Source organism: Neophocaena asiaeorientalis, unplaced genomic scaffold (genome assembly GCF_003031525.2).
Source record: "Neophocaena asiaeorientalis asiaeorientalis breed wild unplaced genomic scaffold, Neophocaena_asiaeorientalis_V1.1 scaffold251, whole genome shotgun sequence".
NCBI classification, from domain to species: Eukaryota; Metazoa; Chordata; class Mammalia; order Artiodactyla; family Phocoenidae; genus Neophocaena; species Neophocaena asiaeorientalis.
Window position 1 is genome coordinate 2986984 of NW_020173377.1, and position 25484 is coordinate 3012467.

Sequence of the window (25484 nt, forward strand, 5' to 3'; positions counted from 1 at the left end):
AAATTAGTTAACTGCAAGCTTGGATGATGCCACTAACAAGCTGGCGGGGGTTCAGAAGAGCAGATTCCTCCACTGTGGCCAGGGCTTGCACAGTGACGGCGAGCATGGTTTTGATTACTGCACATGTTCCTCCCTGATGAGGGCAAGAACGTCTTGGTCTTCTTTACTTGTAAGCCCCTCTCCGGTCCCCCACATATACAGGCCTTTACATAACAAAGCAATTTCAGGTATTTTGCCTCATTGGATCCTCACAGGGGCCCATGGAGGGTAAACTGAAGATGAATTAGCACCTTATGCGTAAGATCTGGGATCACAGAGGTTTAGTGACTTACCCAAGGCCACACACTGAGTGTATGACAGAGGTGGGGCTTGGACCCAAGTGTCCTGACTCTTACCTCAGAGTATAGAACGCCAGGAATCAACATTGTGAATGTGTATCAGGTAGAATGTAGATAAAGTTTTAAAATTTACCTGGAAAATGGAGTTGGAAAGTTTTGGGCTGCAAGTTACAGAACAATTGAATAAAACTTGCTTCAGTCTATAGGTGTTTCATAATCTCATGGAGGAAGCCTCAAAGAGGGCAGCTGCAGTTTGGTACAGTGGTTCAACAGTGTCAACAAGCACCCACATTGGCTCTATCTTCCTGCTCTGTCTTCCTTGAGCCTTGCTCTCCATTCTTAACCTTGTCAACCTTTGCAACCTCGTGGTTGCAAAATGGCTGCTGCAGCTCCACAATATCATCTCAAGAGGGAAGGAAGGCAGTGGATGTAGAAGAGTTTTCCTTTAATGGCAAGAAGAAAAATTTCATTGAAACTGCCCAGAAAACTACCCCTTATGTTTCATTGGCTGGGAATGGATTACTTGACCACCTCCAGCTGCAAGACATGCTGTGAAAGCCTGTATCCAACAGAGGGGGACCAAATAGCTGTAATTGCCTAAGACTGATTATGCTTCAAGAATGAAAGGAATTAAGCTTTAGGAATGGGCATATTATCACCCTGAACCAAATCAGTCAGTGAGGGAGGTGGAGGAGAGGAAAAATGGCTGGGTTGTTTTTGTTTTTTTTCCCCCAGCAACTTCCAGTGTCAGTTTTATATGCACTGAGAGTTTTGTTTATTTTATTTTATTTTGGCCGCACTGTGCGGCTTGCAGGATCTTAGTTCCCCAACCAGGGTTTGAAGCCGGGCCCTCAGCAGTGAAAGTCCAGAGTCCTAACCACTAGACTGCCAGGGAATTCCCTGGACTGAGAATTTTGGAGAAGCATTTCTTCAGGTTAGACTGTGCAGTTGCTTCCTGGATCCTGAGATGACATTCCATTTGTTGACAGCTGATTTCAGAATTGCATAAATCAATTTTTTCTCCATGCCTCATCTCAGCTCTAAGTCCACTGAGCTATAATTTTTCTGATGGTTTTATGTGACTAAAAACAAAGATTAAAGAGGGAGCAAAAGTCAGATTGATAGGAAACATAGGCTTAGGCGCCAGAGAGGAGAAATTGGGGGCTCTGAGGTCCTGGGGTCAGTGGTTGGAAGGTCAAACTGCTTGGGTTTGAATCTGGACTCCACCCTATGTACTCCTCAGTGACTTTGGGGTTGATCATCCTTACTCGGCCTCTGTTTTCCCATCTGTAAAGGGGGAGTGATTGGAAGTACTTACTACCTGAGGTTGAGGTATCCTGTGAATGAAGTCTAGCCTGTGTCTAGATAAAGGAAATGCTCACTAACAGTTAGTTGCAAATATTAGTGTTATCACTACCCCGACTTGCTATTAAGCATCTTGGTAGGTGAAACCTGATACATCTTAGTCACTGTTGCAGCAGCTGCCAGTCTGGTCCTCTGCAGTCTGTCCCTGCAGTGTGTCCAGAGTAGTTGCCCCAAGCTGATCTCTTTATTTCACCCACTCCCCTGCCCACAGCCTATGGTTCTCACTGCCTGTAGGCTTAAAGTCCAAACTTCTTAGCCAGACTTTGCTCGCAGGCTGGCCCTGTGAGAGATGGTTTTGGTCCCTTCCCTCTGGAGCTCTGGGCTGGGCCTTTGGTCCCTAAAGTGGAAATGCCATGATACTCTCATTGAACAAATTGTTCCCCAGTACCTACTCTGGGTCCAGCCCTGTGCTTGTCACAGGGAATACACTGAGGAACCAGACATAGACCCTACGGATGTGGTCCCACATTGTGATGAAGGATCCAGGCACCAGGCAATTAAAATTTTGGAATGGATAGGAGCGGAGCCTCTATTGCAACAGAAGCAGATTCCCAGAGGAGGCAGGGGTGAGGTGGCCCAGAGGATGAACAGGCGTCAGCTGGAGATGCCAAAGGAGGGCTTCAGGCAGAAGGCCCAATTGTGGAAGGCCTGAAGGAAAAGATGGGTCATCTCAGAGGATAGAAAGGATATTAGGGCAGGCTGGTGCCGAGTTTATGGGGAGGGCTAATGAGTGAAGGTGCTAGAAAGGTCAACAGGGCTGAGTGGCCAGAGCCCTGCCAAGCCCTGGGAAGGTTCCTCTGCAGAGCAGTGGGGGGCTCTGAATGACATTGACAAGAGGGGGCATGATTAGATTTGTGTTTGGGAATGTCCCAATCTAGCTACAGTGCAGAGAACCATGCTTGATGAGAGAAATTTAGATAAGACCACCCAAAATTTCTCTTCCTAGCTGTGAGCTTTGGACAAAAACAAGCTTTCATAATCTGGGTATTCTGGAATCAAAAATGATGGGAAGGCTGGCATTGGCCTGTGTGGACAGTGGTGTCACTGGGCATGTGCAGTGCTCTGACCAACACCTGCAAAGGCTCTTACAGGGGACTATCCAGGCCTCTCCTTTCCAACATTCTGTACTCACTCATATGTGACCTGCACATGGGTTCCTTAGCTCCATGAAACCAAAGGCAGAGCGGGAGCCCTATCCGCCCAAGTTTGGAGTGCTCTTTATTTATTTATTTATTTTGCCTCACCATGCGGCTTGTGGGATCTTAGTTCCCTGACCTGGGATCGAACCTGTGCCCCATGCAGTGGAAGCACAGAGTCCTAACCACTGGACCACCAGGAAATTCTGTGGAATGCTCTTTAGATCTCAGCTGGGCCATGCACTGTTAGCCATGCCCCGGTAGCCCCTATGTTTGGAGTCACCCCTGAAGAATTCTCAGTTAACTGTGTACACCCTGAACACTGCCATCTACCAATATGTGCTCTACAAGTTTCCCCCTCAAACAAGAAATGAATAAAGTATGTCTTTGCACTTAAGCACAGTTTTTTTGTAGGGGTACTGATTGAGAAAGTCACCTTATGTGTAAATGACTTGAGCCTGTGATCGTGCTGCTTTTTTGTTTGTGTGTGTGTGTATCCTTAAATTATTGTGTACCCTTCAAAGGCTTAATTAAGCGTTTCCTCTCGGCTGTTTTTCCCTTTGCAGTATAACGAGGAGCTTCACTACGTGGAACCTTGCCTGAATGGAACGTTGGTGCAAGCTGACAGGACAAACAAGGAGGTAGGGCCTGCCGCTGGGCAGGTGCATCAGGGGTCATGGCACACCCATCTCCCTCACAGTGATCAATTACAGTAATTCTGTCCTGGTATTTAGAAACTCACCAAATGTACTGCCCTTTCATTTAGGGCCTTGGAACTCCAGTGTGTAGAACATTTATGAAGAGGCCCAAATAAAATCATGAAAGTAAAATACTTATATTGAGTTCAGATGCTCGATAGTTCTGAAACAATTGATTTTCTTTTGGTCTAAGCACATCCTGTGTTGTGCTTTTCACCCATATTGACACCAGTGAAAGAATATGGCTCTTGCTGGAATTTCAAAGAAAATTGAACCCACTTGTTATATCTCTTCTTGCACTTAATAATAAAATTAATTAAATAACTGTTGGGGTAGATATTGGGGTAACTTGACTCCTGGATTAGAAGGTAAGCTTTACAAGGATAGGGATAATGTCACTCTCTGCTGTATCCTTAATGCTCCGAGCATTGCCTGCTTCATAAATATATATTGCCTGGAGCAAAAGGAAGGTATGTTAATGGAGGAACTTAGGAAATGGGATACAAGTTTCCTTTCCAGTTGGAGCATTCTTGGAAAATTTGCACAGTGGATTTCTATAAAATTCTGTTTTCCTTTGGCCACCCTTAAATCTGTCAGTACAACCATCACAGCCACCACCCTACAGGGCCAAATGACAATTTAGGTTGAAAGTGTAGCTGTGGCTGCAACAATGTCACACGTCCTGGGACTCATAGCTATCATTACTCACATTGTTTTGTTGTACCTGCCATGTGGGTACAATAAAATAATGCTCCTCCTCTGGAGAGCAGATCCCCATGAAGTGACTGAGGACAATAGCCAAGGTAGCTCTCTGTGATGTACTATGCATGTGCTGGGAAGAACCTCTGGCCCAAATGGGCAGGGAGTCCCATTGGTGCTATCCTAGATGCAGGTGGTAGAGGTTTGGGTACCTCTGAGGGAGTGAACAGTAGAGGATTGGGAGAAATGCACTAGAACTGGAACACAGAGTGAGAAGGACAAATTATAACAGAGTTAATATCCAAACTTTAATCTGAGGGGGAAGCACCACTATAATCAGCTTTGCTTTTAGGAGAGAGAAACAAGTATGTTATAGCTCAAAGAACAAGTGTATCCAGGGAATGTTTGTTCATGGTAATTTTTTTGGCCAAGGTAGGAAAAAAATAGCAAACTTACAGCGAGATTTCTCTGGGGACTTTCTCTTTGTTTGGCCATTGCCTGGCTCTAGAGTTCACCCCATTCCCAATTTTGTAGCATTGGAATATCTGCCAGAGCCTTAAATAGGTGTCCAGTGATGGAGCTCACAACGTTAAATAGAAAAGATTCTTCCTTCAGGTGGCTTCCCCGATGAACAAGGGCAGTGTGATATTTGGAGATATGAAGTCTAATGAATGAAAAAATTGTTAGAGAAAGTGAGCTAAGAATTTATTTAAAATCTCCTTTGAACTTATGAATGTTGAAGATTGAAGTCGTTTTTATTAAAACCAATCCAGACTTTTTATTTTGCCAGTATGGAGTAGCCATATTTTAATCAGATCCCTCCCCTTGCAACTGAAAAGTCCTAGACGTTACCCCACAAACAAGTATAGGAAGACCTGCAAGGTAGAAAGAAGGGGAACTGCCTAGACTTAAAGACGTGGAGGTGAGTTCCCTGGGTTTTTTTTTTTTTTTTGCAGTACGTGGGCCTCTCACTGTTATGGCCTCTCCTGTTGCGGAGCACAGGCTCCAGATGCGCAGGCTCAGCGGCCATGGCTCACGGGCCCAGCCGCTCTGCGGCATGTGGGATCTTCCCGGACCGGGGCACGAACCCGTGTCCCCTGCATTGGCAGGCAGACTCTCAACCACTGCACCACCAGGGAAGCCCCTTCCCTGGGTTTTTTATTAATTCCCATAGAATCAATATCTGTTCTATAATAGAATCTGTTCCCAAGTAGAGCACTCCAGAAGCTTCCCACCTGGGCCAACAACAGGCATAGACAAAAACAAACAAACTTCTAAGAAAAGCCTGTTTCCTTTAGTCAAAGGACCAGGAAAAGAATGGCCTAACAAAAAAAAAAAAAAAAAAAAAAAAAAAAAAAGAATGGCCTAACAATAAAATCCTTTTGTGACAGTACCTTTCCTATTGTAGCCAAACACCAATGGAGCAACCAATAGACCAGCTGTCCACAGTTTCAGCAGGGCTAAACAGGAAGTTGATCTTCCACCCCACCCACAACCACTTGGCCCTTGTGCCACACCTCAACAGACAGATTGACTGCCAAGAAAACCGATTAAATAGGACCCAGAGTCTCACTGTATACAATCCAAAATGCAATTAAAAATTCCTTGTCATCCCAAGAACAAGAAAAGTCACAACATAAATGAAAAAGGCAATCAATAGATGCCAATATTGACAGGAATCAGATGTTGAATTTAAAATTAAATTTAATAAAATAGTTTTTAAAAAATTAAATTGTTTCAAAAGCAATTAGGAATTCTCTTTTTCATTTATTTTTCAAATAAATGAAAAATATAAAATCTCGGTAAAGAAATAGAAGTTATAAAAAAGAGCCAAGTGGAAATTATAGAACTGAAAAATACAGTCACCAAAATAAAAAGCTCACTGGATCAGCTCAGTTGTAGAGTGGAGATGACAACAGATAGAATTAGTAAACTTCAGGACAGATCAATAGAAATTATCCAGCCTGAGCAACAGAGAGAAAATAGATTGGAACAAAATGAATAGAGTCTCAGGGACATGTGGGACAGCAAAAGGGCTAGCATTCATGTCATAAAAGTCTCAGGAGATGAGAGAGTGGGACTGGATAGATATTTGAAGATATATTGGCTGAAAACCTCCCCAAATTAGTGAAAAGCATAAACATGCATGTTCAAGAGGCTGAGTAAATTCCAAATAGGATAAATCCAAGTAAATCCATGGGAAGACATTATAATTAAATATAATTACACAAGGAAAACAAAAGTGATATCCACCACAGAGAAATGACACATTATTTAAAATACCAATTTGAATAACAGCAGATTTCTCATATGAAACAACGGAGACCAGAAGGAAGTGGCGTAGCATTTTTCAAGTACTGAAAGAAATGAACTGTCCACCTAGGATTCTATATTCAGTGAAAATACTCTTCATGAATGAAGGAGAAATAAAGACATGCTCAGAAGGAAAACTATGAGAATTTGTTGCCAGCAAACCTACCCTTAAAGAATGGTTAGAGAATTTCTCCAAACAGAAGGGAAATAACAGAAAAAGGCTTGAAACTTCAGAAAGGAAAGAATATAGGGACTTCCCTGGTGGTCCAGCGGTTAAGACTCCACCCTCTCAGTGCTGGGGGCCTGGGTTCCATCCCTGGTCAGGGAACTAGATACAGCGCGTGCATGCCGCAACTAAGAGCCTGCTCGTGGCAACGAGTATCCCGTGTGCTGCAACTAAGACCCGGTGCAGCCAAATAAATTTTTTTTAAAAAAGGAAAGAATATAGAAATGGTTAAATATAGAAGTAAGTATGATATAGTATCTTAATTCTCAGGAGATTTTTAAAAAATTTTATTGGAAGTATAGCTGATTTACAACGTTGTGTTAATTTCTGCTGTATTACAAAGCAACTCATTTATACGTATCAGTGTATTCTTTTTCATATTCTTTTTCTTTTTCATACTCTTTTCCACTGTGGTGTATCACAGGATATTAAATTATAGTTCCTTGTGCTATACAGTAGGACCTTGCTGTTTATCCATCCTATGTATCATAGTTTGTATCTACTAATCCCAAATTCCCCATCCTTCCCTCTCCCATACCTCCCCCTTTGGTAACCACAAGTGTGTTCTCTATGTCTGGGAGCCTGTTTTTGTTTCATAGATAAGTTCATTTGTGTCGTATTTTAGATTTCATGTAAAAGTGGTATCATATGCTATTTGTCTTTCTCTTTCTGACTTACTTCACTTATTATGATAATCTCTAGGTCCATCCATGTTGCTGCAAATACTATTATTCTTTTTAATGGCTGAGTAATATTCCACTGTGTGTGTGTATGTGTGTGTGTACCACATATATACCACATCTTCTTTTATTTTGAATTTTATTTTATGCTATTTTTTTATACAGCAGATTCTTATTAGTATCTATTTTATACATATTAGTGTATATATGTCACTCCCAATCTCCCAATTCATCCCACCACCACCACCCCCTGCTTTCCCCGCTTGCTATCCATATGTTTGTTCTCTACATCTGTCTCTATTTCTGCCTTGCAAACCAGTTCATCTCTACCATTTTTCTAGATTCCACATATATGTGTTAATATACGGTATTTGTTTTTCTCTTTCTGACTTACTTCACTCTGTATGACAGTCTCTAGGTCTATCCATGTCTCTGCAAGTGACCCAGTTTCATTCCTTTTTATGGTTGAGTAATAGTCCATTGTATATATGTACTACATCTTCTTTATCCACTTGTCTGTCGATGGGCATTTAGGTTGCTTCCATGACCTGGCTATTGTAAATAGTGCTGCTATGAACATAGGGGTGCATGTATATTTTCAAATTATAGTTTTGTCTGGGTATATGTCCAGGAGTGGGGCTTCCAGATCATATGGCAACTCTATTTTTAGTTTTTTTAAGGAACCTCCATACTGTTCTCCATAGTGGCTGTATCAGTTTACATTCCCACCGACAGTGCAAGAGGTATACCACATCATCTTTATCCATTCATCTGTCAATTTAGGTTGTTTCCATGTCTTGGCTATTGTAAATAGTGCTGCTATGAACATAGGGGTGCATGTATATTTTCAAATTATAGTTTTGTCTGGGTATATGTCCAGGAGTGGGGCTTCCAGATCATATGGCAACTCTATTTTTAGTTTTTTGAGGAACCTCCATATTATTTTACATAGTGGCTGCACCAGTTTACATTTCCACCAGCAGTGTAAGAGGGTTCCCTTTTCTCCACACGTCAGGAGATTCTTAAATCATATTTGATAGTTGAAACAAAAATTATAGCATCATCTGATGGTGCCCAATGTTTGTTGAGGAAATTCTTAAGACAATTATATTTGAAGGTGTGGAAGGTAGAGGGACCTAATTAGAAGTAGGATTTCTACATTTCACTGTAAGTGATAAATGCTACTACCAATAGACTGTGATAAATTACATGTTTATATTATAGTACCTAGAGCAACCATTAAGAAAACAATAAAAAGAGGAACACTTAAAAAGTAACTCACAGAAATAAGAAAAGAGAAATAGAAATGAGAAACAGAGGAAATGAACAGGAAAAAGACATAAAGTGGCAGACTTAATCCCTAACATATCACTAATTATCTTAAACATAAGTGGTCCAGGCACACCAATTGAAAGATAGAGGTTGGCCAAGTAGATTTTTAAAAAATGACCCAACCATATGCTTACAACAAGAAATTTGCTTCTAATACAATGACATAGGTATGTTGAAAGTAAAAGGATGGGAAAAGATATACTATGCAAACATTAAAAAATAGAAGTGACTATATTAATATGAGGTAAAGTCATCTTTAGAGCAAAGAAAGATACTAGAGACAAAGAGGAACAGTACATAATGATAAAAGGGTCAGTCCACCAGGAAGAAATAACAGTTCTAAATATGTTTGCACCAAACTACAGATCTTCAAAACGCATGAAGCAAAAAATTAAAAGTTGAGAGTAAAAATAGAAGAACTTACAGTTATAGTTGGGGACTTGTACACTTCACAGTCATGAGTTGCCAGACTATTAAGATGAAAATCAGCAGGGATCTGGAGGAACTGAACAGCACCATCAACCAATAAGATACAGATACCATTCATAGAAGGCTTTACCCAACAACAGCAGAATATACATTTTTTTCAAGTACCCATGGAACATTACCCAAGATAAAACAGATCCTGGGTCATAATACAGACCTCAACAACTTTGAAAGAGTTAAAATGATAGAGTATTTTTTATAATTATAATGGAATCAAATTAGAAATCATTAATATAAAGACATCAGAAGAATCTCTAAACATTTCAAAATTAAACAATATACTACTAAATAATTCATGGGTCAAAGAGGAAGTCTTAGAGGAAATTTTAAAAATATAAAAGTGAATGAAAATGAAAAACAGTGTATCAGAATATGTGGGACAAAGCTATTACAGCATCCAGAGGGAAATTTATAGCACTGAATTCTTATATTAAAGAGGAAAGCCTCAAATTAATAATCTAATTTCCTACCAAAAGAAACTAGAAAAATGAGAGCAAAATAAACCCAAAGCAAACAGAAGGAAGGAAATAATAAAGAGCAGAAATTAATTACAGGCATACCTCATTTTATTTTGCTTCAGTTTATTGCACTTTGCAGTAATATTGCGTTTTTCACAAACTGAAGGTTTGTAGCAACCCTGAGCCAAGAAGGTCTATTGCCACCATTTCCTCAACAGCATGTGCTCACTTCATGCCTCTGTGTCACATTTTGGTAATTCTCACAATATTTCACACTTTTCCATTATTACTATATTTGTTATGGTGATCTGTGATCAGTCATCTTTGATGTTACTATTGTAATTGCTTTGGGATGCTACAACCTGGGCCCATATAAGATGACGAACTTAATAAATGTCTTGTGATTTAATGCAATTCCTGTCAATTACAGCAAGGTTTTTATAGACATAGACAAGAGTATTCTAAAGTTTACATAGAAAGGCACAGGGCCTAGAATATTAAACAATCTTGAAAAAGAAGGAAGTAGGAGGAATCAATTTACCCAATGTTAAGGCCTATTACATAGTTACAGTAATTAAGACAGTGTGGTATTGATGGAGGAGTAGACGTATAGATCAATGGAATAGAAGAAAGAACACGGAAATATACCCACACAGATATGCTCAACTGATTTTTTAAAAGAGTGCAAAGACAATTCAATGGAGGACGATATCCTTTTCAACAAATAAAGCAATTGAACATCCATAAGGAAGAGGAAACAAACAAATAAACAAAAATTTAACCTTGGCTGAAACACTGAAACTTAAACAAAATTTAACTCAAATGGATCAAAAGCTTAAATGTAAAATGTACAGCTATGACACCCTTTGGAAAAAAAAAGAGAAAATCTTCAGAAAATCTAGGGCTAGACAAAGAGTTCTTAGGCTTGACACCAAAAGCTCAATCCATAAAAGGAAAATTTGATAAAATGGATCTCATTGAAATTAGAAAAAAACCCTTTTCTATGTGAAAGACCCTGCTGAAAGGATGAAAAAATGTGTGGTTTGCAAATATCTTTTCCCAAGATAGTTTGGAACTAGCAATCTATATGAATATACTAACTATATATAAACTACGTATAGATAGAGCACAAGTATATAAAGAATACATAAATAATGCCAACTCAAGAGTCCAAGCATAATTAGAAAATGGGCAAAAGACATGAAGAGACATTTTGTTGAAGAGGATATACAGGTGACAAGTGAGTTCATGAAAAGATATTCAACATCATTAGCTAGGGAAATTGAAACCCCAATGAGGTATCACTACACACCTATTGGAATGGCTAGAATAAAATAAATGAATAAAAAATAAAAAACACCAAATGCTGGCTAGGATGTGGAAAAACTGGATCACTCATACCATACACTGCTGAAAGGAACATAAAATGATACAACCACTTTGGGAAACATTTGGCTGTTTCTTATAAAACTAAACATGCAATTACAATGTAACCCAGCAGTTGCTCTCTTGGGCATGTATCTCAGATAGATGAAAACTTGTGTTCACACAAAAACCTGTTAGCGGCTTTATTTGTAGAAGCTAAAAACTGGAAACAACCCAGATATCCTTCAGTAGGTGAATAGTTAACAAGCTGTGATATATCCATACCATTAAATACTACTTAGCAATTAAAAAAAAAAGAACTATTTGTACCCACAATAACTGGGACAAATCTTTGAATATTTGGGGAGTTATCCTGAGTGGAAAAAGCCAATCGCAAAATAATACATACGGCATGATTCCATTCTTATAACATTCTTGAAATGACAAAATTATGGAAGTGGAGAACAAATTAGTGGTTGCCAGGGGTTTGGGTTGGGAGTGGGGAGAGGTCAGTGGTTATAAAAGGGCAGCATGAGGGAACCTTGTTGTGATGGGATTGTTATGTATCTTGACTTTATCAATGTCAATACCCTGATTGTGATATTATATCACTATATACTATATAGATTGTGTGTATATATATATATATATATATATATCACTATATCCTGTAGTTTTGCATCATGTCAGTGGATGAATACTAGGTAAAAGGTATAAGGCATTTCTCTGTGTTATTTCTGACAATTGCATGTGGATCTATACTTACCTCAAAATAAAGAGTTTAATTAAAAATATTATGAAGTATACAAGTTGATCTTAAAAAGGGGCTTTATCAAATTAGTGCCAGCAGTTGAACAATGTGTGTTAGGTTGCTTTAGTTATCTTAAAAAAAGGTGCTGATTTGTAGCTCAGTTTCTAATGGCAAGGGATTTCAGTGTTCTTACCTCAAATCTCAGAAGACAAAGCATTTGTTTTTCATTGGAATCTTGGGATATTTTAAGCAAAGATGAGCTCTTTTGGCTAATTTCAACCAATTTCCATTTGTATCATCAAATAGATGTTAGGCCACATACATTAAGAACTCGCATCGTGGATGTGACACAGACTAGTAAATTCATAAAAAGCAAAATGATAATTTACATCACCTCACCTAACTGCAAAGTCCTGGGGTGGAAAAGTCAGCACCCAAGGCCTTGAACATGGTGTCAGGAGTCATCCCCACTCCCTCCAGTGCCTCCCCTATGTGTCTTCTTATGGACTCTGATTCTGCAAGATCAGGTGCACATTCTGGATCCATAATTGAGTTTCCAGTGGCTGGAGCAGCCCAGCCAGCAGCCTGGTCCCAGTGTCTACAGCTGTGGCAAGGAGGCAGGCCTGTGTTGGACAGACCTGCTTGGTTTTCCAGAAGGAAAAGACTGGGCACCTAGGTCAGTACCTATGAGGTTGATGCTCAGTAGAAGAATGAATGAATGAATGAATGAATGAATGGATAAGCCACCTGGGAGAGGATTCTGGTTGAAAATTTTTTTTTTTTCATTTCAGTAGAAGACCCACAAAACACTACTGAAAACAAAAGCATGAAATGCATTAAAAAACATGAAAATCCTTCCTTTTTTTTTTTTTTTTTTTTTTTGCGGTACGTGGGCCTCTCACTGTTGTGGCCTCGCCCGTCGCGGAGCACAGGCTCCAGACGCGCAGGCTCAACGGCCACGGCTCACGGGCCCAGCCGCTCCGCGGCATGTGGGATCTTCCCGGACCGGAGCACAAACCCGTGTCCCCTGCATTGGCAGGCGGACTCTCAACCACTGCGCCACCAGGGAAGCCCCGTTACATTTTAATATAATCAGGATAACCTGAACTCGATTGTGAGTGAAATTATCTGATTCCAGGGTTGATATTCCTCACTACTCTGTCTAGTTCAGTCCAACTCCCTTGAATGGCAGCTTTGAAACCATTTTCTCATGCTCTTTGTGAAATAGGAATGGGGATTATGACCTTCTGTATAAACCTGTGTACAACGGGCAGTGTGCATGCACGTTGATGCCAGCCTTCCATCCTGTGAGTTAAATAATTCTGACTAAAATGTGCCAAATCCTTTGGGATGTTTCATTCTTCACTCAAAATATCCATATATATCCTGACAAGTTCTCATGACAGCCAAATATCATGTCTTTCTTACTTTTTCATCTTATGACCATTTCCCTGGCGGCCACTGTAATGCTACTTGCAGTTAATGAAAGGGTATGAAAGGGCTTCTAGAAGGTGACATCTGGGATTATTATGTCATGTACCTTCAGTCCAATGACAGTTAACTCTGGTTTCCCAATATTTAGGTGACCTCCTGAAAAATCAAAACTGGATAATTTTAGTTAAAACAGTTTGATAAATCATCTTAAAAATTTGAAAGAGGAGTGAGAGAATCTTGATGTCTTGAAATAAAAGAAAATGTTAGAGCAAAAACACTGGCCTTGGACAGACTAAATAGTCCTGTTTCACAGATTTCCTGTGATTTTGCTTGACATGGCCCATGACACATCATCCCTGAACAAGTGATCTTGAGATTCTATTAAGTTTTTGTTTTTGTCTTTCAAAGTATTGTTTACTGTCTAGAGAGAATTTTGCTTTGCTGCTTTATGTACCAAATAACGGAAATATCCTTTCTTTAAAGAAAGAGAAACCATGACAAATTCGTTGAGCCTGGAGTTTAAATATAGAATTCAAATGAGTAAACTCTTGTCCTAATCTACTTCAGACCGCCTGAACCGTTCATCAGACCTTAAAATGAACCTCCTGTGGTCTCTCTTGGGGGAGGGAGGAAGATTAGTGATATGGCTTTTCTCTGGTTTTATAATGAAGATGTTCTGAAATCCACTGAATTTCATAGCTCTGTTCAAGATTCATTTGTATTTGCTGCAAAATCAACCAATCTTAGAAACCCATGTCACTGTCATCTTCCTCCACAGTTTTGATCTTTTCCCACGGGATCAGGAGACACTGAACTTCCGTGAATTAACAAAAATGCACATCAGAGTTGCTGGATTTTCCCCAGTATTGTTTCTTCCAGCCTGAACTTTGTCAAAAGAGTCATCCTGGATTCTAAAACTTCCCACTTCCCATGGCTTTATGGGCATCCAGTGTACAGATGGGTATACATTGTACAGATTTGCCAGTGTTATGGGAGTGAGGGGTATGTTATGAACTGTAAGCAGAAAGTAGCCCTCTGCACATCCGTGAATGTTGCCTGCCCAAACACCAAGGGAGACAGAATTGCAGAGGGAACAAACACTAACCCATTTTTATTCAATTCAAAATTAATAAAAGGTAGTAAGAATTGCATTGCTTTAAAAAATGTCACAGTACATTTAAAAATACAGAGAAAAATTTGGAATAACTTAAATGTAAATAGCTTTTTCTAGATCCAAAATAACACAATGAGCTCTAAACAAGAATAAGTTGGGTTTACGTATATTACCACAAAAGAGTGGCAATGGTATATAGTTAGGTGAACTAAAAGCATGACGTTGTACAGCAGATCTCTAGAACTTATCTTGTAATATTGAATTACTGGGCGTCTCCTTATTAAGGCTTCCATCATATGCCTCCTGTTTGCCTATCCATTCTCCTCTTTTGCTATTATGACATTTTCCCCCACCCCTGCCCTCCATCATCTTTCTCTGTCTCCCTCCTTCCTTCCCTCTTTCTTTCCTATTCCAGCCATATTAAAATTCCTATAGCCTAGAAGTCATCGTGCACCCTCTTGAAACCTTACATGTGTTCTGTTTTCCCTGTTTGGAACATACAACTTTTTTCCTTCCTATTCTCCCACATCTCTTTTGCCCAATCAACTTTTTCATCCTCTGATCTCAGATACAATAAAAGTGCCCTCTGTGGTTTCCCCATGATGCCACGTGGCGATCTGGTTTCTCTCTGCCCTTCCCACTAGCCAGGGTCTCCTGGATCTGGTTTCTCTCTGCCCTTCCCACTAGCCAGGGTCTCCTGGATCTGGTTTCTCTCTGCCCTTCCCACTAGCCAGGGTCTCCTGGATGATTCTGTATTCACCACTGTTTCTACTGCATCCAGCATAGGGCTGGGCTGTGCATAAAGAGCACTGAATGGAGGAAGGAAGGAGCACATCGGATCAAGTCAGTCTCCCGATCAGAGCCCTCCCAAGGTTTCCTATTCCACGTAGAATGAAACCTAACCTTCTTTTCAGTGAGTGCAGTGCCTGCCGACCACTATACGCTCTTCCTTCATCCACTCTGGGCGTGGAGCTCGTTTCTTTGTCATCCCGCTCTACGCCATGCCCACTCCCACCTCCTAAGGGCCTCAGCACCAACTCCTTCTCCTGAAAGAAGTAGAAGCTTTCCTTTTTGGTTAGATCTCAGCCCAGAGGTCACCTTCCCTGACCCCTGCTCCGTGCTACCCTGCTCTGACTCATGTGAGCCCTGGTGACAGATGTTCCTTTCTTTTTATTTACTTGTTCATTTGTCTGTCTCTCACCCACAACCTGAAAGATCTCTCTGTGGACACTCACACTCTGTGTTTTATCTCTGCTGCCTCTCTTAGAAGGAGACCTTGCCCATCAAAAGTGCTCAGATATTACTAAATAGGTGAATGAATGGAGAAAGGAATATTCATTTTCTCATCCTGCTATAGTTTAACATGAAGTCTTAGGTCTTGAGAGTAAAAGAAAAAGCTAGAGGTAGGCAAACTGACAGTTGAAAAATGGGAGCTGATAGTCTGATTTTGGGTGGGGGGAAAGACCAAAATCGGTTTAGATAAAATAGCTAGGAGGACATAAGCAACATCAAGGATTTTGATAAAAGTTACAGCAATATATCTATATCCACCAGAGTTACTGTTCAGCATGACAATTTTGAGTTATTGGGGTGAATTTAATTTCAGATCAATAGTCTCTATTTTGGAGAGAGAAGAGTAATATTAGAGGTGGAAATGCCTAATGGTTAAGAACCAAATTAACATGGCTGTGAGTTTGGGCAAGGTGACCAGCTGTGGAGCAGTGTGTGTGTCACCTCACCTCTGTAAGCTGCCTTTTCCTTCCCATCCACAGGTGAGCATCCACTGTCCCCTTCCTTCCTGTACTATCACATAGGACTCTGGGAAAGTTTAACGGGAGAATGGCATTAGGGCGTTTTGCAGGGCCAGCATCTTAACAAATTTGAGTAATTGTTTATTCACTTAAGTAATAATAATAATTAATGATTTCTTAAGAAGTTTTTCTGCCCCAAATGTTAACATGTAGAAAGATAGAGTGTATGAAGGCTAAACTGCAGTTCTCAGAACAAGCCACTTCCCAGAGCATCTCTCCTAGAGAGACCAGCCCTTCTGCGTGAAGTTCTCATGTGCATATATACCACCAAGCTATCCACCTTTTGACATTTTTAATGGAAACACTCAAACCATTAAGCTAGAATGTGCTGTCCATGATTTCGCAAATATTTAGTTAACAATCATGGGAATTGTACCTGGCAGTGTGGCACAGAAACAGTTCAGCACTTGGATGCACACATGTCCTGGGCCATCAGTAAATATAACAATCTGTAAGTAAAATGTGACCGACCCAGAGCATCTGGGCTACCCTAGAGACCACTTCAGGCACTTATAAAAATAATACTGTCCGTGACTATAGTCGAGGTTTTTGGCCAGCATCTAATGTCCAAGAAACCCCTGTCTTACACTAAAACCCAAGTTATTTTTATGGCAGGTGTCACTGATGGGAAGATAGAAAAGAAAGTAGAAATGGCAAGAGGTCCTGCAGCACATTGTAAAATCCTGCCTTGTTGAGTGGCAGGTGCAGCCACCTTAGCTATTCTGCTGTAACCTTCTAGAACACTGTGAATGTCAGGGTAATGGGAACCCAGTCATGCCTCCCTCACACCTCGGTTGCGACTCCTTACTTTCCAAAGCCTCGTCTTCTCTCTCCTTTCATTGAATCATCACTAACTCTGGAAGTCACACCCTGCAATCTCATATTTTATGTTGGATAAAATGAATCTAGGGCAACTTGATCAGAATAAAAGACTATTAGGAGCAGCCTTATTAAATTGCTATTTTTAAAAAAAAAAAATTGCTATTTTTGTAGGTTAAAAAATTGTCTAATAGTTCAGCATTTCTCTTAGGTGTTATGGCCAGTCCCTGTTAATTGGGAGGCGACCTCAGGCGTAACACATTAGCCTGTATGCTCCCAATAGGTTGTACAGCTGATTCAATTAACGACTATTAAATGTATAAATTAACTGTACAGGATCCTAAAAGCAAATAAAGTAACTAATTAATAAGAAAAAACCCCAAAACAACCTAGTCATCAGAACAATGGACTTTCATATGCAGATTACTGCAGCAGTGTGGGAAAGCCTCCCTTAGGTCTGCCCTCTAACTTCAATTATTTCTGAGGGATTAAACCTGTTACTTTTGCCAAACATGGTTAAAATGAGCTATGAGAAACCCCCTGAAGGTTTTAATGCCGCGTGACTTCACTCTGTGCTCATTCCTTAGGTCTGGGCCTGGATGCCAGACCATCCGAGGATTAATTAGCACACTGGCCACAGGGGCAGAGCCTGGGGAGAGTAGGAAGCTGCCAGGGTCTCTGCCTCAGCTGCATCACTGAGCCTGGGGAGGATCATCCAGATGCCAGGCCCAGACCCTCTGCTCTCCCTGCCAAGGCCCTGGTGGTGTAAGCCAGCTGGCACAGAGTGTGCGCAACCCTCGAGTTTGCGGTCAGTTAGTTGCGCGAAACACTTTAGGACCAGGGGATGGCGCAGAAGGCATTTCTCAGGAAGGAGCTGTTGTCTGACCTGAACCTTGCCAGTTCTGCATTCTCAAGCAGTGTCTGATTGCAGCCTGTCCCCTCCCTGGGGGAGTGAGGTACAATGGCACACTTGGGTAGAAGACCCAAAAACTAACAGAAGGAAGCTCCTGCAGCCTTGCTCCCTTTACACATTGTTTGTGCCCTGTTGCTAATTGAAGATCAGTCTCCTCTGCATTAAACGCGTTCAGTGCACAAAGCAGAAGGTATTTTCGCTTGTGTAGCTGCCTCTTAGGGAGTGAGGTACAATGGCACACTTGGGTAGAAGACCCAAAAACTAACAGAAGGAAGCTCCTGCAGCCTTGCTCCCTTTACACATTGTTTGTGCCCTGTTGCTAATTGAAGATCAGTCTCCTCTGCATTAAACGCGTTCAGTGCACAAAGCAGAAGGTATTTTCGCTTGTGTAGCTGCCTCTTATCTTTAGAGAGAGAAGATGTTCTTCTATCTGTAATACTTAAAAGATTTGCTTTATGTCTAGTAGCTTTCTAGGGTGTTTGCCTCAAACTCTTGCTGGGTTGAGCTGGATTGACCTCATTTAGCAGCTAGCTGGGTCTTGGAGCGGAGGATCTAGCACAAATCAGTGTGCCTTGGTTGAAACTGATATCTCATGATCATTTCACTAGGGTAGTTAGAAAGTTGCATGCCTGGCTTTTCCTCAAGGACTGGTTTGGTTTGGGGAACTGCAGACTGCCGAGTACCCAAGATAATGGGGTATGCTGTGAGGCACTGGGGAGCTGCCTCACGAATGGCGCCTCCTGCTGTACTTGTTTTTGGCTTTCCTTCCTTGCCAGCTGTATGAGCCTCCCACGCCATGGCTTCATCATGTGTACATCTAATGAGCCGTGCATGGAAGCTGCAGGTCTTAGAAGGGGCAATTCACTGAGTGCAGCTCTGACCCAATGTCTGGAGCCCTCCCTGTCATTCTGCTCCCAAGATGCTGCACTGGACCTCCTTGCCCAGAGGTTTCTTCACTCATTTTTGTTGATAATCAAATGTTTATCTATCTGTCTATATTTTTTGATGATGCCCAGATCGTGTACCCAATGTCTTACACTTGGATTTGTGTGATCCAGACTAGCTGACCAAGACCACTCACTCACATTTTCATCATGGACATATCATGTCGGATGAGACTGGTCACATTTGGCTAAAAGCATTTTGACTTAAATAATTTCTAAATTCCCATTCTGGTCATCAGGTGGTGAATGATTAAAACTTGGCAGCTGGGCCTAAGAATCCCAAGAACAATATTAAACAATGTGTAGATTCCTAAGCCCATTGGAGATCTACTGGATTAGAATCTGTCAGCCTGGAGCCCCAGAATGTTTTTTAACAAGTTTCCGGGTACTTCTGTTGTGGTCCGTCCATGAAACTACTATTAGACATCATTGGGATCTAGTACACCGCAAAACTTTTGCTCCAGTCACCCCACAGAAATTAGCGATTTTCCTTGGATTTTTTTGGATGTGGAAGCTTCATGAGCATCTACCTTTTTTTTTTTAACATCTTTATTGGAGTATAATTGCTTTACAATGGTGTGTTAGTTTCTGCTTTAGAACAAAATGAATCAGTTATATATATACATATGTTCCCATATCCCTTCCCTCCTGCGTCTCCCTCCCTCCCACCCTCCCTATCCCACCCCTCCAGGCGGTCACGAAGCACCGAGCTGACCTCCCCGTGCCATGCGGCTGCTTCCCACTAACTATCTACCTTATGTTTGGTAGTATATATAGCATGTACCTTCTGATCTCTCATTACTGTTTCCATTCCAAGCCTTGGGAGCCTGATTTAAATGTATGAGTTATTTTTGGAGTTAAAATATTAAATATTTTCATGGTTAGGAGATGCCTTCTAAAACTCTTCATTTTTCCTGATATTTGACACCAGCTAATTTTAATAGCTGACTTATCAAACTAATAGCTGTGAAGGACTCCGTGTACAGTTCCCAGTTAAGGATAAAATGCTGTGTTTTAGCCTTTTAGGACACTGGGAAATAAAACCAGGCATTGATGAACATGAGTAGACATTTATGTAGAGACAAAAGTCTGTGAATGGAGACAGTCTTCTAATACAATGCCAAGTTCCTGTCCCTATGTCTGCCCCAAGCCAAGCTGACATCAGGACTGGCTAAATAATTTGCAGGGCCTAGTGCGAAATGAAAATGAGGGGCCGCTTGTCCAAAAATTAAGAATTGCAGGGTGGTGGCCGCAGATCATTAAACCTGGACCCTTCTAAACATGGGTTCCTGTGTGAAGCCAACCCTGGAATTGGTCTCATTTATTAGCTCTGAGAAATATTTCCTCTTTTTTTACCTGTTTATAAGATGGCTTCAAAAGAGCATCTACATAATAATAAGAAGAAAAGAGTTCTGAATTACTGTACAAAGTTTTGAGGTAGGTAGACTCAGTTTTAGGGTTCTGTGTTTTTTTTTTGAACCAGTGTTAAATTTGTTTCTACTTCACCTGTGTAAAAGTTTATCTGACCACTAGAGGTATATCTCTTCTTTACTACCACCCCAGAAGGAGTTTCCATTGGGATCTTTTAAAACACACCAGCCGCATAATCTGAGATTTCAAGCTGGAGTTGAAGCAGTGCAGTGCCTGCTGTTGTTTAGACATTTCCATTGTCTGAAGTTGAAGGTTTTTGTGGGTGGTCCCCCTCTGTTCAGTGTCACTATCAACAAACGTGTGGAAAGAAGAAATAAGCACAGATGAGGACAAGCTTCAATCAGCTCTGCCTTAATTAGCGAGTCGGTTGCATTTGTAGCACAGGCAGAATCAATTAGGGAGCTGGGCTAGGAGACAGCACTGGCCCTGCCATCCGCCCAGCCCGGAGAATGTAGGTAGGTGGCTCCACCGAAGAGGAAGAGATGCTGTCCCTGGCCTCCTCCTAAACAAGGCCCCAAGACTGCTTATTTCACCCAACTGTTTTTAGTTCTTTTATTTTCCAAGAATTCCTCCTATCTGCCAGGCTCTCTCTGCCTCATCTATCCACTCTCTTCCTTTCTTTCAAGGGCCTGCCCCTCTGAGGTGTCATTGTGTGGGTTTTTCTGGTTCCCTTGAAGGCAGGGACCATCTCTTCCACTGTCCCTACTGCTCCAGGTCAAGAGTGAAGCATGCAATGGGCACTTGATAGCATGTCTGTCTGTCGTATGGAGCAACCTGGTATTTCTACAAATTGAAAGGTGGCTTCAAGGCTGATTCCAAAATTTGGAATTCTTCCACAAATGTGGACATGCTAGGAAGAGGGGGCTCATCTACAGCATTGAGGCTTTGTCTGTGTAATGATGCTTTCATTTTTAACATTTCTTATTATACAAAATAATAAAGAATGTTGATAGGCAAAAGGAAGAAAATTTTAAAAGTCACATGTAATCTTACCAAAAAGAACTCACTATAATACCATTGTGTTTATCCTGAAGGCCGTTATATCAGATATATGTGCTTTAAAAAAAGGTAGATTGTAACTTCTTTAAATGTCTTTTAAAATTAATAGCAAGTTGTGATAACCCTTCTAGTCCCTGAAATAATCTTTACAATATTTTAGATGGCTACAGAGCATTTCAGCCTCCTTATTGTTGAAAATATAGTTTGCTTTCCTTTTTTTGCTCTTATAAATAATGCTGTAATAAGCATCTGTGTATAAATATTTGCATATTTTCTTGATTAATTCCCTATAAGAAATTCATAGAATTGAACTTGGGTCCAATCATATTTAACTTTTGCATTCATATAAGGCTTTTTATATATTTTAGTTTGTCCATTGATTCAACAAGTATTCGAGTGTCTGCCTTGGGCTAGCTAGGCACCATAAGGGTGTTGGGGCCATAATGTGAGCAGGACAAATGAAGTCCTTTCTCTCATAGAGATGCCAACTATAAATATACACCTCTTCATAGCTGAAGTTTTCAGAGCTTGTCATTGTGTTTGGAATGAACTAAAGCTGTGACTTCTGTCTGGTCTCATATACTACAGTTGATGAAAGCCTCCTTCCTCCAAGAAGCAAACTTGAATCAAATCAAGGTTTTTATAAAGTTTATGAACTTGGACCTTCAGAAATGTCAGAAAGATGTGAAGAGTGAGGCCTTCCTGTTTACACACACACAACGGCATCTTGCCAGGCGAGACACAAAGCAAGTGCTTCTGTCCAAGTAGCATTTGGACTGTGGCTTTCCTCAGTCGCTGGAAGGTTCTCAGAGTTGGCTCCCTCAGAGGCCTCACAAGGAGGATGATGAACTGATAAGGCAGGGAGTCCTCCTGGACCCCACCTTGCCCTGCTGTGCAAAGCTTCTGTGGAGGCACCAGTTCCACTTCAGGTATTTCCAGATTGCAGAGAATATCCAGTTCTGTGCTCATCATCATCATCTTACATGGGATAGTTAGTGCTTCTGCCATTGAAATGAGGTTGTAGCTCAACTGACTACCTGCTATGAATTAATACTCATTGTTCACATCCAGGAGATCCATCTTGTCTCTAATTTGGCGCTACTATTAAACAGCTGCTACCTCCAGACACTTCAATTTGTAATATACACCGTTAAGGAGAAACGGGGACTGACTCAGACACAGTTCTATCAGGTCTGTAGTTTCTTCCCCAAATTGCAAACATCTGGACCTGCCTCTTTAAAACCAGCTTTATTGGGCTATTGTGTTTTCACGTTTGAGAAACACAGTCTGCCTTCCCCACTGGAATCTAATGACAGTCTAATTCACTTTGTGGTAGTGGTGTCACAAGATGTGTGCAAGTGCTTCTCTCTGCAGCATGTAGAGGGGGAGCACACGTAGTGAGAAGATAAGAAACAAAGGGTAGCTTTCCCCAGGCAAGAAAGATCACAATATGTCCCTAAAGAGTTAGAGAAAAGGGTTTCTGGAAAATAGGTGGTCCAGGGGGTGGTTTGAGACCTAGCAGAAAAGAAAGAGTGTACCCAAGACAGAAGAGAAGGTAATACTGATGACCACAGTATTTATTGGGTGCTTTATATACATCAGCCTCAGCTTAAGTACTCATGCCCTAGGTCCGTGACATATGTGCCCAGAAGATGGTGTAAAATTAAGCCAGGGGATTTCTCAAACTCCACTGGAGCATAGGAGAATTATCCCAGGGTTGGGGGTGAAGGAGGGTTTGTTGTCAGGAGGAATTACATCATGATGAAGGGTCCATATTTATGTGAAATCATCTCGTGGCCTAGTATCAGTCAGGTCGGAAGGCAGGAATGGAGATCCTCTGGGCCTCTGACAAACAACCTGCTGCAGTTTGGGTTTGGAGCTTGTTGGTGATGGGACCATTGCAACGTGTGAAGACTTCTTTGGAAATTTCCATGAGGAGTTTGGTGTCAGAATGAGACAGACATGATCACTGGGACACTGCTCCTCTGTTCGGTCTGATTTTATATTGACATGAGCAGTATCCCTATTTTAAGAGAAGGCGAGTGGCACCGTGTCTGTTACTCATAGAGCTGAAGGTTGGAGAGCTTCCACAGAGCACTCATACCTCTAGCTCCTTAATTTTAGTTTGTCACCTGGTGGCCACAATACAAAGTAACCTAACAAAGCCAAGCATGTTTGATGAACACCTGCTCTCTGGCTATCTATCAGAATTCTGCACTCCCTGGGCACTGACAGATGCTAGGTGTGACCCAGGCAGCAAGAAACAGGGACCTGCACACTTCCCATATCTCCTTCACTCACATGCACAATCTTGTTCCATTGGATCTCATCAAAAAACATAGATTCAACAGTAAAATTATTAAGAATTTCAAGATAGTGACAGCGTAGCATTAAACCAAGCATGGGCCCTTTGAGCATGGGGTGCTGTGTGGCTGCATATGTCATGTACCCATGAAACCAGCCCTGCATGACATCCCTAGGGCTCTGTATGCTGCATCTTGTCAGGGATGTCGAGAACTGCACCCTGTGTATTGGAAGGGGCCGACTGCATATGGGTTTAGATATGGGGCTCTGCACTTTGAAACCCACCTTCCTCTTACTTGCTCTGCCATCCTGGGCAAGTATTTCACCATTCTAAGCCTCCATTTGCCTACGTGTAAAATAGGAACCTAATAGTACCTTTTAGGGGTGTTTAGGAGGATCAAGTGAGGTTATGGATGAAAAATACCCAGTGCCCAGCACACAGTTATCATCTGGCCAGTGCTGGCTGCCATTGGAGGAATTGGGTGAGGCAATTTCTGCAAGCTTTCCCATGGCTGCAGCAACCCTTGTCCAGATGTAATGGGCACAAAATTTGGGTCTGCTGAACTCAAGTGACCTGGATGGGCATCATTGATAGGTGGTTGTTAGCCTTTCCCCCAAGTAACCCGAGCCAGGACCACTGGCTCTCAATGACTCTGTGGATGGGGAATTGTTTTGTCTCCCGATGGCCACTTTATATATTAATCCCCTGCTTTTAATTGGGAGGGCTCAAACATTCCATTATAATTACATAGGGAAAAACATGATTGCTATTATCACAAAAAGAGTTATCAGTATTGATTCAACTAAATCAAATGCTGGTGGAGGGAGAGGGTTGTTTCTCCAGGACCCCTCCACTGGCCTGGATGTTGTGACTGTTTCACAGAGATAAGCAGCCTCGCCGTGCCTGCTGGCATCGGGCATAGGCAGCCGTGGCGCTCGTGCTGGTTCATCTCCCCAGGCTTTAAGCTGCACTAATTGCTTTGGAAGCGAGGCCTTCTCCTGAGCAGCAGCATATGCTGCATGAGTGCCTAAAGCAAAGATAAAAAGCCAGCCGCCTCCTCCTTTATTGAAGTTTAATAATAAAATGGAACTGTCACCATTCCCAATAAATGGTTTATTTTAATTTAGAAAAATAATGGAAACTGGCCACCTTCTGGCACACAGTTGTTGAGGACTCTTTTCCTGGCTCGGCTAATTCTGAACCTCCTGTTCTTTGGTAGCTTGCTCTGAAAGACACTGAGGCCTTGGTGTCAGTAAAATCAACCATGTGTCTCTCCATTTAATAAAACCTGGCCCTTAAAGGGTGAAATAAGTCATTTTTCAAGGTGGATTAGACTGTAAAGTTGTAAACCAGGAAGTTGACATAGGTGTTTAAGGTGTAAAGTTTTGCAGGATTTTTTTTTCAAATATTTCTTTTAACAAATATGAAATTAAAGTAGTCTCACATGTTTCTGTCATTGCAGTTCTTTCAGATGATTTTTCCTGTAATAATAGTGAGAGGTCAGCTTGATAGCTCTTGCATTAAGAGGGAAAAGAAGGCATAGATGAAGGCAGTATCTTTACTAAGGCTTATAGAGGGGGTGAGTGGCAGAGTGGGAGTTGGAATTCAAGACATCTGGCTTGCTTGCTGCTTGCTGCTTCTAAGGCACTGATGCTCTCACTTTTCTTGCTGCTTCTAAGGCACTGCTTGCTCTCACTTTTCTACCCAATACACAGAAGCTTTCCCATCCCCATTTCATAGGGAGCAAAATTGAGGCCTGAGAGCCAAAGCTACTTGCCTCGGGGTGTCATACCCGGTAAATGGACTAGCCAGAACTAAGACTCAGTCTCTTGAATCCCAGTTCAGTTTGATTCTTGTGAAGTCCATG

General features: G+C 41.4%; 1 protein-coding gene across 1 annotated transcript in view; it reads left to right on the plus strand.

The window, feature by feature from the left end:
- The window catches only part of CACNA2D3 (calcium voltage-gated channel auxiliary subunit alpha2delta 3), a 772424-nt gene that overhangs the window by 364585 nt on the left and 382355 nt on the right, over positions 1-25484 (plus strand). Inside the window, exon 9 of the mRNA XM_024746438.1 lies at positions 3406-3480. Within this exon, the coding sequence (XP_024602206.1) occupies positions 3406-3480 (75 nt within the window). The remainder of the gene's footprint in view (positions 1-3405; positions 3481-25484) is intronic.